Source organism: Oreochromis aureus, linkage group 10 (genome assembly GCF_013358895.1).
Source record: "Oreochromis aureus strain Israel breed Guangdong linkage group 10, ZZ_aureus, whole genome shotgun sequence".
Classification (NCBI taxonomy): domain Eukaryota; kingdom Metazoa; phylum Chordata; class Actinopteri; order Cichliformes; family Cichlidae; genus Oreochromis; species Oreochromis aureus.
The window spans coordinates 29,487,505-29,500,253 of NC_052951.1; the positions used below are offsets into that span (position 1 = coordinate 29,487,505).

At 39.9% G+C, this 12,749-nt stretch overlaps 1 protein-coding gene across 4 annotated transcripts in view; it reads right to left on the reverse strand.

The window, feature by feature from the left end:
- clip2 (CAP-GLY domain containing linker protein 2) overlaps window positions 1-6,659 on the reverse strand; it is a 55,374-nt gene extending 48,715 nt beyond the window's left edge. For 2 of the 4 annotated variants that reach the window (XM_031750336.2, XM_039618649.1), the window contains exons 1-2: window positions 5,678-6,658; window positions 2,630-2,849 (exon numbers count right to left, since the gene is read on the reverse strand). In XM_031750336.2, the coding sequence (XP_031606196.2) occupies window positions 2,630-2,744 (115 nt within the window). In that variant the 5' untranslated portion in view covers window positions 2,745-2,849; window positions 5,678-6,658. Of the gene's footprint in view, window positions 1-2,629; window positions 2,850-5,426; window positions 5,590-5,677 lie in introns of those variants that run through there. The other 2 variants (XM_039618652.1, XM_039618650.1) reach the window with 2 other exon arrangements.
- Between the last annotated feature and the right edge of the window lie 6,090 nt (window positions 6,660-12,749).

Consider the following 12,749-nt stretch of genomic DNA (forward strand, 5'->3'; position numbering starts at 1 on the left):
TGATAATGGACGCGTTCGGGATAATTATAGGCAAAAATCTGAGCCGCCGTAGCTCTGACAGAGATGAACAAAAAACAACCGCCCCGGGTTAAACATAAAGTCGAGCAGATAAATGAAAGACTTGTTTATTTTCTCCCGAAATGCTTCTGTTGTTTAGATTTCTCACAGATTTACAGGCATCAACAGCTCTGGATTGGCATTCGTAACGCTTCGGTTTCATTAGAGCCGGATATATTCAGCTGTCACAGTAATCTTAGAGCTCTTAATGTTTAGTGATTATTGTGATATGCTGGGAGGCACAGAGTATGGTATAAAATAGCAACTTGTAGCAAAACCAGGAAAATGACTTGCATAAAATCCCACAGCGATGCTTTATAGTAATGTTCCTGTAACACACATACAAGTCCTTATGCTTGTTAACATGATACAATGAATTTAATAAGACAATGTTTGTGTTTAACTTACTATTATATCATTGTTATGCCTTTACTAGAAACAAAAGAAAGCTTGGGAAAATTAACAGTGACATAACAGATGAATGAAAACTCATTAACATATTCTTATTAACTCATTATTTGTTAATAAGCTACTAATAATGACATTTAACCACACTGTTACCTATAACTAATGGTTATCATGTAATGTTAAAAGCGTCGGAACAACTTTTCCTCCTTTCAGCATGAACTGTGACACACTGATCATAAAAGGCCTCCCCACCATCGGGTCGGCTAATTCTTCTGCCCTGTTCACCGCTGGGCGTGGAGCTGTAATTCAGCAGAAACTGAACAAACGTGCGTGCAAAGCTGGTGAGACGTGACAGTCGTGTGAGCTGAAAGTGGGCAGATAAACAGTGTGGTTTGCATTTTAGAGCACAAACAGCTGTGATTATTTTGAGCAAACAAGGGTTGTAATTATGAGTGTTCGTACAGGTTAGTAGTCCTTTTTTTTCGTCAGGAGATGAATCGTCAACTGTGTGGTCATTGCAGATTTACAGTTGAAGTAAACTATAGAAAACGAGTCATATTTCAGTAGGAAAACGTCAACTAATGTAACAGTGTGGCTCACGGGCGTATTTTTCATACTTTTTTTGGACAGAAACTGAACTTTATTATACACAAGAATGACAATTATCATACATCTGATACATAAACAATAGCTGTTAGTGCAGCTAACAGCTATATATCTTCATAATTATAAAGCTGCATTACTGCATCCTAATATTGCCTGCATGTGGAGCATCATGCTCTTAAGAGCTGCTGTGTTTTGGTCCCTTCTCGTTTACATTTAAAGTAAGACCTCTGTGTTTTAAAGCAAAAATGTGCTTTTAAAGTTATCCTTTTGTGTTAGCTCCTTTCATTTTGGCTGTTTGTTGCCAGCTCAGCCAGCTGTAAATACACAACACTGACATGTTACCATGTTAAGCATTGAGCAAACATGATAATGTAAACATCTTGACTGAGTAATATAATATCATTGATTTTTGGTTACGTTTTTTGGTGCAAATCCAATATTTATACAATTTTTTGCTCCATTTTTGGTCTGAACCATCTCCTGATTGGAAATCTGACTATGTAGCTCCCAAAAACTCCACTGTTTTGGCTAAATAGTTCTGCTCAGCACTGGAGATAGCTGACTGGAGATAGGTTAATAAGAGTGACTCAACCAGCTGTAAACCTGTGGGAGGTAAAATCAAAACATTAAGCTGAAAAACACTCAAACTTACTAGCTAAGCTTTAATACATGTGTTACTATACAAAAGAAAGAAATGAATATGTGAGTAATAACGAAATGAAGCGTTACAGCACTCACAGCAGAAGAGTGAAATTCAAATCTTTTAGCCAGACTAAATATGGTTTCGAGAACAGATCAATCCATGGGTATCTTGGCCATCTTATAAAAACAAGGTCTTTGGGATAACATGGTTACTTTTGTCATTATTTTTGCTACAGTCTCTGTTTTTGTTTTGTGTAACAGATCAATATCACCTCTTTACTCTGCAGTGTTTTTGGCCATCCCTAAAAGCTCAGGTTTACCGACATTTACTTCAGTTTGAGCCAAGCTAATGGGGAGGCCTTTGGTCAACAAGATGCCCAGCAGAGGTAAAAGTTGCAAAAGGTTTTGACAGGTGGATCTGTGGAAGGATCAATAAGGACCGCTGATTACTTGCTCTCTGGGTTACTGAGGGTTTCTCACCCTGTGTGCTTTCAGCAGTGTGTGACTGAGGTGTTGGCTGTTGAGCTATCGGCTCTCCTTTGGTCTTTACGTGGCTGCCATGCAGGTCACCTGACGCCTGCGAGCCTGCTTTTTTCCCCCATGACCACCTAGGCCTAAATTAAACATTCATTGATAGATAAATAAAAATCATTTTCCAAACTGCTGAAGGCTACACAAGACTTGCCCTGGACCACTCTGGAAGATGTTTTAAAGAAGTGGGAGACACAAACCAATCCTCCTTCCATGGTTTTTTCTATCATAAAGAACCATGAGGATGTAATCTAATGCAGCTGTGCGTTTCTGAGTCAGCAACACAAATAAATGGTCTGAGCCACATCCGGCGATGAAAAGAAATAACTGGGGGAAAAGACGCTCCTTTTATTTTCCACGGGGTCAGGAGAAGGAAGTGACTTACTGTCTTTAGGGGCAACGGGGCTGGACGTTCCACCCGCCGAGGTCCTTCCCACTGGGCTGGAATGCTTGGCCCCGCGCCCAGGGATTTTCAGTCCACTGGACTTGAGCATGTTCATTCTACGTTAGCAGGGAGACCTGAGAGTTCCTCCTCCCTGGGCGATGAAGGCTTTTGGATCAGGCACTAGATGTGGGAGTGGTGGCTGTCAGTCTCCATGTTTTAGCTGTGGGGATGACAAATATATGGGATAAATACGGGAACAGCTGACAGCACGACAGCTAAACAAACACAGTGTGACATCAGACGTCCAATCCTGAGTGAATGGACCAGATTGTTGACGCAGAACAAATGGAAACTGGTTTGACAACAACTTTATCAGGAACACCTCTGCAATGTAATGCCCTCACACAGCACAGGAAGCTGCTTTAAAGGAACAATTAAGTTTTGTGCACACTGATTTTTGTTGTTTTTGGCCAAGCAGTCATAATTCTATTTGACCTTTATTTCTGAGGTCATAGTGGGTGTTATTGTTGTACTGCTCTCCAACACACTGTAAGGTCTTCCTAACATTTTGCATGCAAAACATTGGCTCAGTGCAGAAACACAGGGATTGAAAGAGATCAGAAATTTCATTTTTTGCAACTTCTTCTTCTTTTCGTGTCCCTACAATCCACTGAAAATCGAACAATCTGAAAAGCAAAGATCACGTCTGGGTTTGGACTACTTGTGCCCACACAAAGCCATAACCTAACAATCCATCTATCATTTCTCTTAACTGCTCATCCAACTTACAGCCCCGGGAGGCTGGAGCCAATCCCAGCTCACACAGGGTGAAAATATAACCTAACAGCTTCTCCAACTTACCAAAAGCCTTAGTGCCTAAATGTGATTTTCTTTTATGTAGCTTCCATCTATATATGTGGTCTTCCTTCCTCCTGAGGAGTCACACTGGGAGTTCATGACTTTTAAGAATCTAAAGAACTGGTAGTAATTATAAAATAATGTATGGATAGCGTATTATTAATACACGCCCAGAGACAGCAGCTCTCAGGTTGACTCACTGATGTCAGCTGATGGCAGATTTTAGGCCTTGTGGGTGCTTTTGTTTATCAGGACATTTTCCTTTATATCAGTGGTTCTCAGTGTGGGAATTCTGTGACCCCAGAAGTCCACGATCCACAGTCAAAAGGTCCACAAGATAATTTGCAATAAATCATGAAACTGTGCTTTATCACTTCAAAAGTGTACATCTATAAATGTGGATTATTTACGTCAATTAAAAAAAATGCGAGGATTATCTTTTAGCCAGTAGACACTCTGATACGACTGCGACACATGACGTTAATCTCTAATGAAATTATTCACTTCACTCAGAGTGCAACGAACCATTCCTTAAGTATTTAGGTCAGAAATTTTTAGAATAAGATCTTAATTGCATCTCTGAGTACAAATGATGGTAAGGAACTGTACGCTGTAGTGACAGCCGGACCGGACCACTGACACGTCACACCTCTCTGGAGCTCTCTGGATTGACCCATTTTTTCCACAAATGGTTAAACGGTACTTTATTTTACACAGCTGTGACTGAAAACACCTGAATTCAAAGATGAAGAGGTGTGGCCCAATACCTTTGTATATATAGTGTTTCTAAAGCTTATTAGTACCTCTGCTTTAAGTGTAGTTATTCTTTTTGCATGCTTTTGTATCATTATGATTACTTAGACTTTCTCCACCTCCTTAGGCTCATATTATAGGTGCAATTCATTAGCCAAAAAAAGAGACAAATATTAGGTTTAATAATTATTTGAGTTCATTTTTGGAGATATGACAAAGATTTTGATATAAATTAACGTAAAAAGAAAATCTTGTATTGTGTCAGCCTTATTATGTCATAAAAGAGAGGCATTGCACTCAAAGAAACCTGAACTGCAATAGTAAAGATGTTAGAAGTTTAACTTCCAATTAAAAGAAAATCAAAAGCTTCTTTAAAATATATTTTGAGCAACTTTGTAAGAGTTTTTTTTAGCTGGTGAGTCAGCACGTGTATTTTTGTGCATTTTATGAAGGGTAGGCCTGCTTCTACAACTCTATCCAGAGCACAATGCTTTATTTTCCCAGTTTGGCACTGGCAATGTGGGATTCTTCTTTGATCAACAACAGTAGAAAAAACATTGCAGTAGAGACTGAAATGCATGTGTTCCACTGTTATTACTCATGCTACACTACTGCTGGGGTGCCAATGAGCAAGACATGATTAATCATGAGCCAAACACTGAAGCAGCACTGAGAGAACTTCCACAGATCACAGCTGGCATCGTGTTTTTGTCGATCTGTTGAACTATTTGGCACCTGCATAGCAATCCACACACATTTACATGTGCCACAGTAAATTACTCTCATCTACGCCCCACTGCTTCATACAATCATCCATGATCAACTTAGCAGTTTCAGCAGAGTCTTAACAAGAGTGAAAACCAATGCAGGCCTTTGCCCAAGTAGAACATGGCCTACAAATCATGGCCCAGAGCCCATTAAGAAGATATAATGCCGTTATAGCCTACAATAAACAACACACATCTGGCTGAGGCTTTTAAGCTAGACACTGGGCATTAGGAGGGACAGGGAGCACATTCCAGACGTTGCCTAATCATTCTCCATTTTATTTACACTCATCCAGATAATAAAAAATGGAGAGGATATTCATTTTTGAACCAATCAGTCAGAGCAAACCAGCCGGGAATGATGGTTTTGATCTGAGTGGAGACACAAATAAAGGCCTCTGGCTGTGATTTTTCCTCACCTTTTCCATATTAAAGCACAGATTCATTTCCCAATCCACACCTTGATTTGAGTGCAAACAGGAGGGCAGCGATGGGCTGATAATGCGCACCTCAACAGAATCTAACACAACGCCGGTTTAATCCATTGTTGTAGCTACTGCGGCAACGTGGTCTAGACTGTCCTTCACTTCACACCCCGAGTCCCCTCCCAGGGAGGAAATAAAAGCACAAAATGGCACAAAAGCGCGTAAAAATGCAGGAAAATACTCACCATCCTGTGAGAAAATTCAGGGGGTGTCCAACTTTGAATTCCTAGCCACGGGTGGAAAACAGGGGATTAGTGGCTGCCACTCCCTGGGATGCAAATATGGATGCTGAGCAGAAACTGAAAGGGAGAGTCAGCGTGGATCAGTGGATGGATGGTGGCAACAACTGCACACTGTCAGCAATATACCGGTGATGGGTTAGCATGTAGCCTGCCGGTTCATCTCTAACAGCGTGTTAGCTCAGGCGGCTACACTGGAGCGAAGATAATGGACTTAAATGAGCCGAACGCTGGCACGCAGGTCCAGACGGTTACCGGCATTAAACGCAGCATCAGCAACACTGAAAAACCAACTTTTTCCGTTTTCTTTCTGCTGTGCGCCTCTAACTGAAAACGTCCTCCCGTGTATGTATTTTTCGGCCTCTTCTTTCTCTTGTCGGTGTTCCCACAGTGATTTGGATTTGTTGGGCTAGCACAGCCTCCTTCTGACTGACTCAACCCACCGGCTAGACTGAACAAAGGGGCTGGGAAGGAGAGCCTCCTGGGGGAAAGATGAGTGTAGACTACAGTCTGGCTCATCCCCGTGACGTACTCCGCTTAAAATAATGGAGATTTAAGCTGACCAGTCCTTATCAGTTAAAAGGTGACTCACAAAGCATGAGTCAGGGTTGTTTCCTGTCGTTGGTGCAACTTCTTTGATTCGGCATGAATAATACACAGAAAACTACATTTTTTTGCGCTAAAAATACTCATTTCTGAAGCGTGTTCATACGTTCAAGCGACTTTCACAATGTGAATCCATCGCGTAGCATTTTGGTAAAAAACACTTTTTTACACAAATTAAACTATAAAATAAACATTTTGTAGTATGCCGAACCGCAAAGCGATTTATATCGCAACAAATCAATACCGAAACTCACACAAGGCGCACTGAAATTAATCAACCAACACTGATAAACATAAATAGTAGAAACCCTAATGGAAGTTTTGACTCTCTGAGCCCAAACACCGGCCGGCTCGGTGTGTAAACAGCCCACGCATGTATACGTGAGACGTCTGAAACACATAAAGTGTATGGAAGAATAATAGGGTCAGGATAACCTTAGGACAGACTTTTATTAATTTATTATTTCTGGAAACTGTGGGCGGAGACAAAAAAAATCTTTACATGGATCGCGCGTGATTTCCCGGTTGGATTTAGAACGCCCTCATTGGTCTGAGGAGTGAAATGATTTTTCCAAAGAGACTGTGATTGGGCAGCTTGTTTTTGGACTGCCCCGTTTGACAGCTGTCCGCCAAAGAGACCTCAGTTGGATTGCCCACTGATCTAATCCGCTCAGGTATTATGTAGTCCCTTATTCATAAATAAACTGGGGTGTAGATTCACAAAAAGATAAGAGGCTCTGACTTTTGGTTATTTTTTTATTTATCTTTTTTTTTTAATCCATTCATATTTATTTTATTTTATTTTTTTTTACATTTTGTGTCCCTTTTCAGATTGGGTTTACTTTTTTTCCAGTTTAGTTTCTATTGTTTGACAATGTTTTTTTCTTTTTATTTGTATTGTATTATTACTGCTAAAGCTCCCCCACAGCATATAAGCTACTGAAAACTTTACTGGTTTTTCTAGTGCAAAAATAAATTGATTTACACATTAATGGCCCCAATTATAACCCAGTAACACAATACAGTCTAAAAAGAGCCATCCTGTATAATGAGTACTTTTAGTTAAGCTATTTTGATAATAAAACCTCTACTCTTGTGACTACACTTACTCAAACATTTACATCCACACCACCAGTGTAAAAGCTGTAGGAGAAATCAAATATCTGGAAAAATTAATGAGGTTAAAAACACCTAAATGGTGCTATCACAACTTTAACACACACATAGACATACAGTTATGTTAACATTGAGCAAAAATGTCAAGAAGTATGTTGTAGTGGGCCTTGCGAGATAATAAATTCAAGAGCATTATTAAATTATATATATATATATATATATATATATATATATATATATATATATATATATATATATATATATATGTATACCTATTTAGTGTTGTGTTTTTGTTAATGCCAGTCATATAAACTTAATACTTAAAATCTTTATGTTTCTATCTGTTCCATCTGGACGCAGAAACTTTTCAGATTAGGATTGTGACCTGTAGCATTGAGCAGCAGAACTGCTAGTGCGCAGAACTTTTGAAAACTTCCTGATAAGTTTAGATCCTATCTAGAAAACTTTCAAATACACTAATTTTTTGCTGGATCGCTGAACTGCTTAGTTAGTTAAAATCCTGGCTTTTGCATCTCTGTGTGTCTTGATGTGCCCCTGGTATCTTTGGATTGTGACTGTGTGGCTCCTCTGCACAGATCACTGAATTCTCTTCCCTGGTGCGGTAAGCCTGGCCCTGAGTTGAGGGAGAGTTACCTGTAAATATTGGATGTGTGGATTCCCTACATCCCTGGACCCCCTGGAGCACTATTCCCCTTTCACCTTGTGTCTTTGTGTACATTTATTGTTTCACTGTAAATTTAAAAAACTGAACTGGTCTCCTGAGTCCCACGTGCCTGTTAGCCATGTCAAGGAAGATTTACAGAAGAATTTAAGGAACACCTTTTCCACTGTTTAACCAAATATCTAATCAGCTGATAATACAGCAACAATTCGGTGTATTTAGGCATTTAGACACAGTAAGGCGACCTGCTGAAGTTCAAACTGTTCATTGGAAAAAAGTTGATTTAAGTGGTGGTGCCAAGACATTTTGGCCTGAGTATTTAATAAACCTTTGATCTAGATAATCTGTAAAATACAAAGAGAAAGATATGAAAAAGAGAGAATATCCAGTGAGCCACAGGTCTCTGCATGAAAATGCTTTGTTGATCCCAGAGGTCAAAGCAAAATGGCCAGACTTAAAGCTGATAGACAATAGTAACTCAAATAATCAATTGTTACAATTAAGGTATGCAGAAGAGCATCTCTGAATGCACAACAGATGGGCTACCACACCAGGTGCCACTCCTGTCAGCTTTATTAGACTGCTTTTAAAAGTGTTGAAAAAACAGCCCAAAAGGACACAAAACATAAACAAAAAAGCATTTTACAGCACAATTACAATTGCTGGTCAATTTAAATTTATGATCATGAATCATTTATGTTTAACTGTTTTAACTCTGTTGCTTCTTGTACCCTGTATTCATAATTATTTATAAGGATATATTGGTTTGCTTAATGGAAGAGGGGTGCTTAATATGTACTTAGTGGTCGGTGCTGTTCCACTGACCACCAAGAAGGTCCTGGGTTTGAATCCACCATCTGGCCTTTCTGTGCATACCTGTGTAGATTAACCATGGGTACTCTGGCTTCCTCCCATGGTGCAAAGACATGCAGTGGGTTATAGTTAATCAGTGATTCTAAATTGCCCATAGGTGTTAGTAGTTGTTTTTCTCTCTGTGTTGGTCCTGTAACACTGTTGATCAGTTACAAACAGGTTTGCCTCTTGTCCTGTAGCAGCTGAAATAGGCCTCCGCCTATATGTCTGAATGGAAGTCTGCCTGTGTGCTGCATTTTCTTCTAGTGACCACTTGAGGGCACCACAACAAACCTTTTGCTCTACAGGAGATCCTGGAAGCTCAGTGAGAAATTAGTGATACTGTGCACTGTTGTTTTTCTTCTAATTGTTTACACAGTGGCATGGTGTTAGCACTGCTGCCTCACAGCAAGAAGGTCCTGAGTTCAATTCCACCATCAGGCGGGGTCTTTCTGTGTGGAGTTTGCGTGGGTTCCCTCCAGGTACTCTGGCTTCCTCCCACAGTCCAAAGACATGCAGTTAGTGGAGATAGGTTAATTGGAAACTTCAAATTGCCCATAATTCTGAATGTGAGTGCAAATGGTTGTCTGTTTTCATGTGTGACCTGTCCAGGGTGTACCCTGTCTCTGGCCCTAAGACAGCTGGGATAGGCTCCAGGCCCCTGTAACCCTGAGAAGGATAAGGGGTAGAGAATGGATGGATGTTTACACAGGAGACTTCACTTCACGCCTTTAAAATATATGGAACAGAGGAGGTACTTTAGCCTGAGGTGGCACTCAATTACTCTCATTGTGAATTAATGTTTCAAACTAAGGAAACTGTTTGGGCCTGATAAATAAATAAATAAATACATTGTTCCTTAAAAACTCAAATTTTGTGACTTGAATTCAGTACTCCGCCTGTGGGAGACCACACTTTGGCAACCACTGGTAGGGTATTGCATTAAAAGTGGGCAATTATTAATTAGGTTAATTTTTAAAAGTTATGTCACATTGCTGGTTTTGACACTTGTTTAATACTTTGAATTCAAAGTTAACATACCAACGATTTCTGTTTAGGTTCTGTTATTTTTCCTGTTTGTAAAGTTTACACTTCTGTATTTATTTTGTTCTGTGGTTATTTCTTTTTTGTCCTGTGTCAGTTTTGTTTCCTGTTTTGTCTTCTCCTGTTTTCACTTGTTGTTGTGTTGTGCACCTATGCACTTATTACTCACCTGCTGGACACGAGACGTGTCAGATAACTCCCAGAATCACTAGACAATGATCAGCCTTTGAGGTGAGGGTTAACTCTCTCATCAATGCCAGTATCACACATATCACCGATGCCAAAAAAGTTGCATGTCATAGTAATATTACTGAGTCCACAGTTAGAACAACTGACATCAGCAGCTCTGGGAGATGAAACCCCATGAAATAAACCAAACATTGGCCGATGCAACCGGCAGATACTGGCCACCATGATTTTCTTCCTACACAAATTACAACAACTGCTGCTTGCAGTGCTTTACAATAATCAGTTTCAAACTTGGTGAAACGTGTAAAAACTAAACTAAAACTGAGAATCTGATTGGTTGGTCATCACCATCTACTCATCTATGTCATCAGTTGTAACATCTTCCACAGACAACATCAGCAGAGTTTTCCGCTTCAGAAATTTCCTCTTAACTGTTTTAATTATAATGTTACAATTCAACGCCCACATAGAGGCCTTCATATACAGGAAGAGGAAATGTATTACTTTGAAAATATCAGCTTTGATGGAATTTTCTGCTTTTCTTCCTGAATAAAGACCCCGCTTAACCAGCCTCTTTGGATAAGTTAGTATGTTAAGCATGGCAAGTTTAACGTGAGGTTTGGCGCCCTCTTCTGGTGTTAACAGGAAGTTTGTATACTAGTATGCGGACCTTTTAGTAGTATACACACCATATTAACATTAAAAGAGATGATGTTTGCTGTAATAACTACGTAAAAATCATCTCAAAGAGTGCATGTGATGTGGGCAATTAGAAAAAAGGGGCAAAAATTTATTAAAAAATGTATCTGAAGCTACATGTGGCATAGCAGTCTATGTTAGACAAATGAACTAAGCATCTTTCAGAGATTGTTAACCTAAGTCTGAACCTATACACTATCAGGTACTTGACTTGGCTTACATGGATGGATCGATGGATGGAAATATGATTGTAGGCAGAGACAGTATAAGAGACCGAAACCACACGCAAAGACAAAACCTTTTAAAAACAATTAAATTCATTCAGTTTCTTCCCAGATGTTTTTAGGCTGTTTATTTACACAGCACCAGCTCACAACAACAGTGACATAAGCAACTGCTTTTCAATACGAGGAAAAGACTCAATAACACTGTGAAAAGCACTTGGCGAATGTGGGAAGGAAGAACTCACTTCAAACAGGAAGAAACCTCCAGCAGAAGCAAACTCAGAGAGGGTTAGCCATCTGCTGACACAGGTTGGGGGCTGAGGGGAAGGATAAGAGAGAAATTGTTCACAGCATCATGGGAAGCGCTTCAACAGCCTGCGAGTCAAAGATACTGAGATAATGCTCTAAAGGGTTTCCTTAATTTTACTGCTGAAACTTGTGCTGCTGAGATGTGAGACTTGATTTGTTCTTCAGCACTTCAAACCACTGAGACCTGACTCACTCAACCCATCTGACATTTCTTGGATAAACTGTGAGCCTGGCCTTATTACAGCATCAATAGGCTCACTAATGTGCCTGAGGAGAATGGGAGCAAATCCCCACAGCCGGGCTCTAAAATACCTTCCCAGAAGTGTTTAGGTTATTATAACAGAAGATTAACACTGATAGCTCAAATGACGTGCTCAGCAGCTGCTTATGGGTATGATGTGTAGCTGTCCGCATACTATTGCTCATATAGTCGAGTTAAGGCTTAAGCATTTCCCAGATTGGTGGTGTCAATTCATTATATTTATATAGCACAGTGAGGTATACAAGCCATCTACATAATAATATTAATAGAATAGACCGCAAACGAATATGAAAAAATGCAAATCATGACATAAAAAAAGCACCAGCATGACAGCAAATAGACCAACAGTAAGAACATTTATTAAAAATGTTATTAAACTGAAAGAAATAGACTAACCAAGTGCATTTTTTAAGATATCGAGAGAGGTAGAGGGGGACCAAATACAGTTACCTCAGCTGTGCTATGATTTAGTTGAAGGAAATCCATTCAGGATTTTAAATCATCCAGACAGTCAGAAGTGTTTTTCATTAAGTAGGTGCTGTCGAGTGTAGCAGGTAGATAAAAGTGAGCAGAAATGCACAGCAGTGGCAGAATATTTTATTTCTTAAAGACAGAATAAATAAAAGCGGGCCTATCATATTGTGCATACATTTGCATACTGTTATGGAGTGATTTATAAAGTTGTGATAGGAACAGTTTCATATTCTTTGGTTCTTTTCATTCATTCACAGAAAGTGAGCACCAGCCAGAGTCACAAGAGTATAACAAAGGGTCACAGGCTGACCTGAGCTGCCACATTAATATGCAGCGTGCCCAGATAATGCCTTTCTGTGCTTTGTAATAATGGCTCAGTGTTTCTGAGTGTGTGGACGTTGCCCCCTCAGCCTGCTTTGGAGGGGAAGTGACTGGATTACGCTCTAATCCCATTATGATGCCGCTGCCATGTGAGGGCCGACTGGAAGGATTAGAAACCGAGGGCTCAACTTCGACAACCCGGCTGACTGTAATGACTGCTCATGCACACTCTGATGGCGC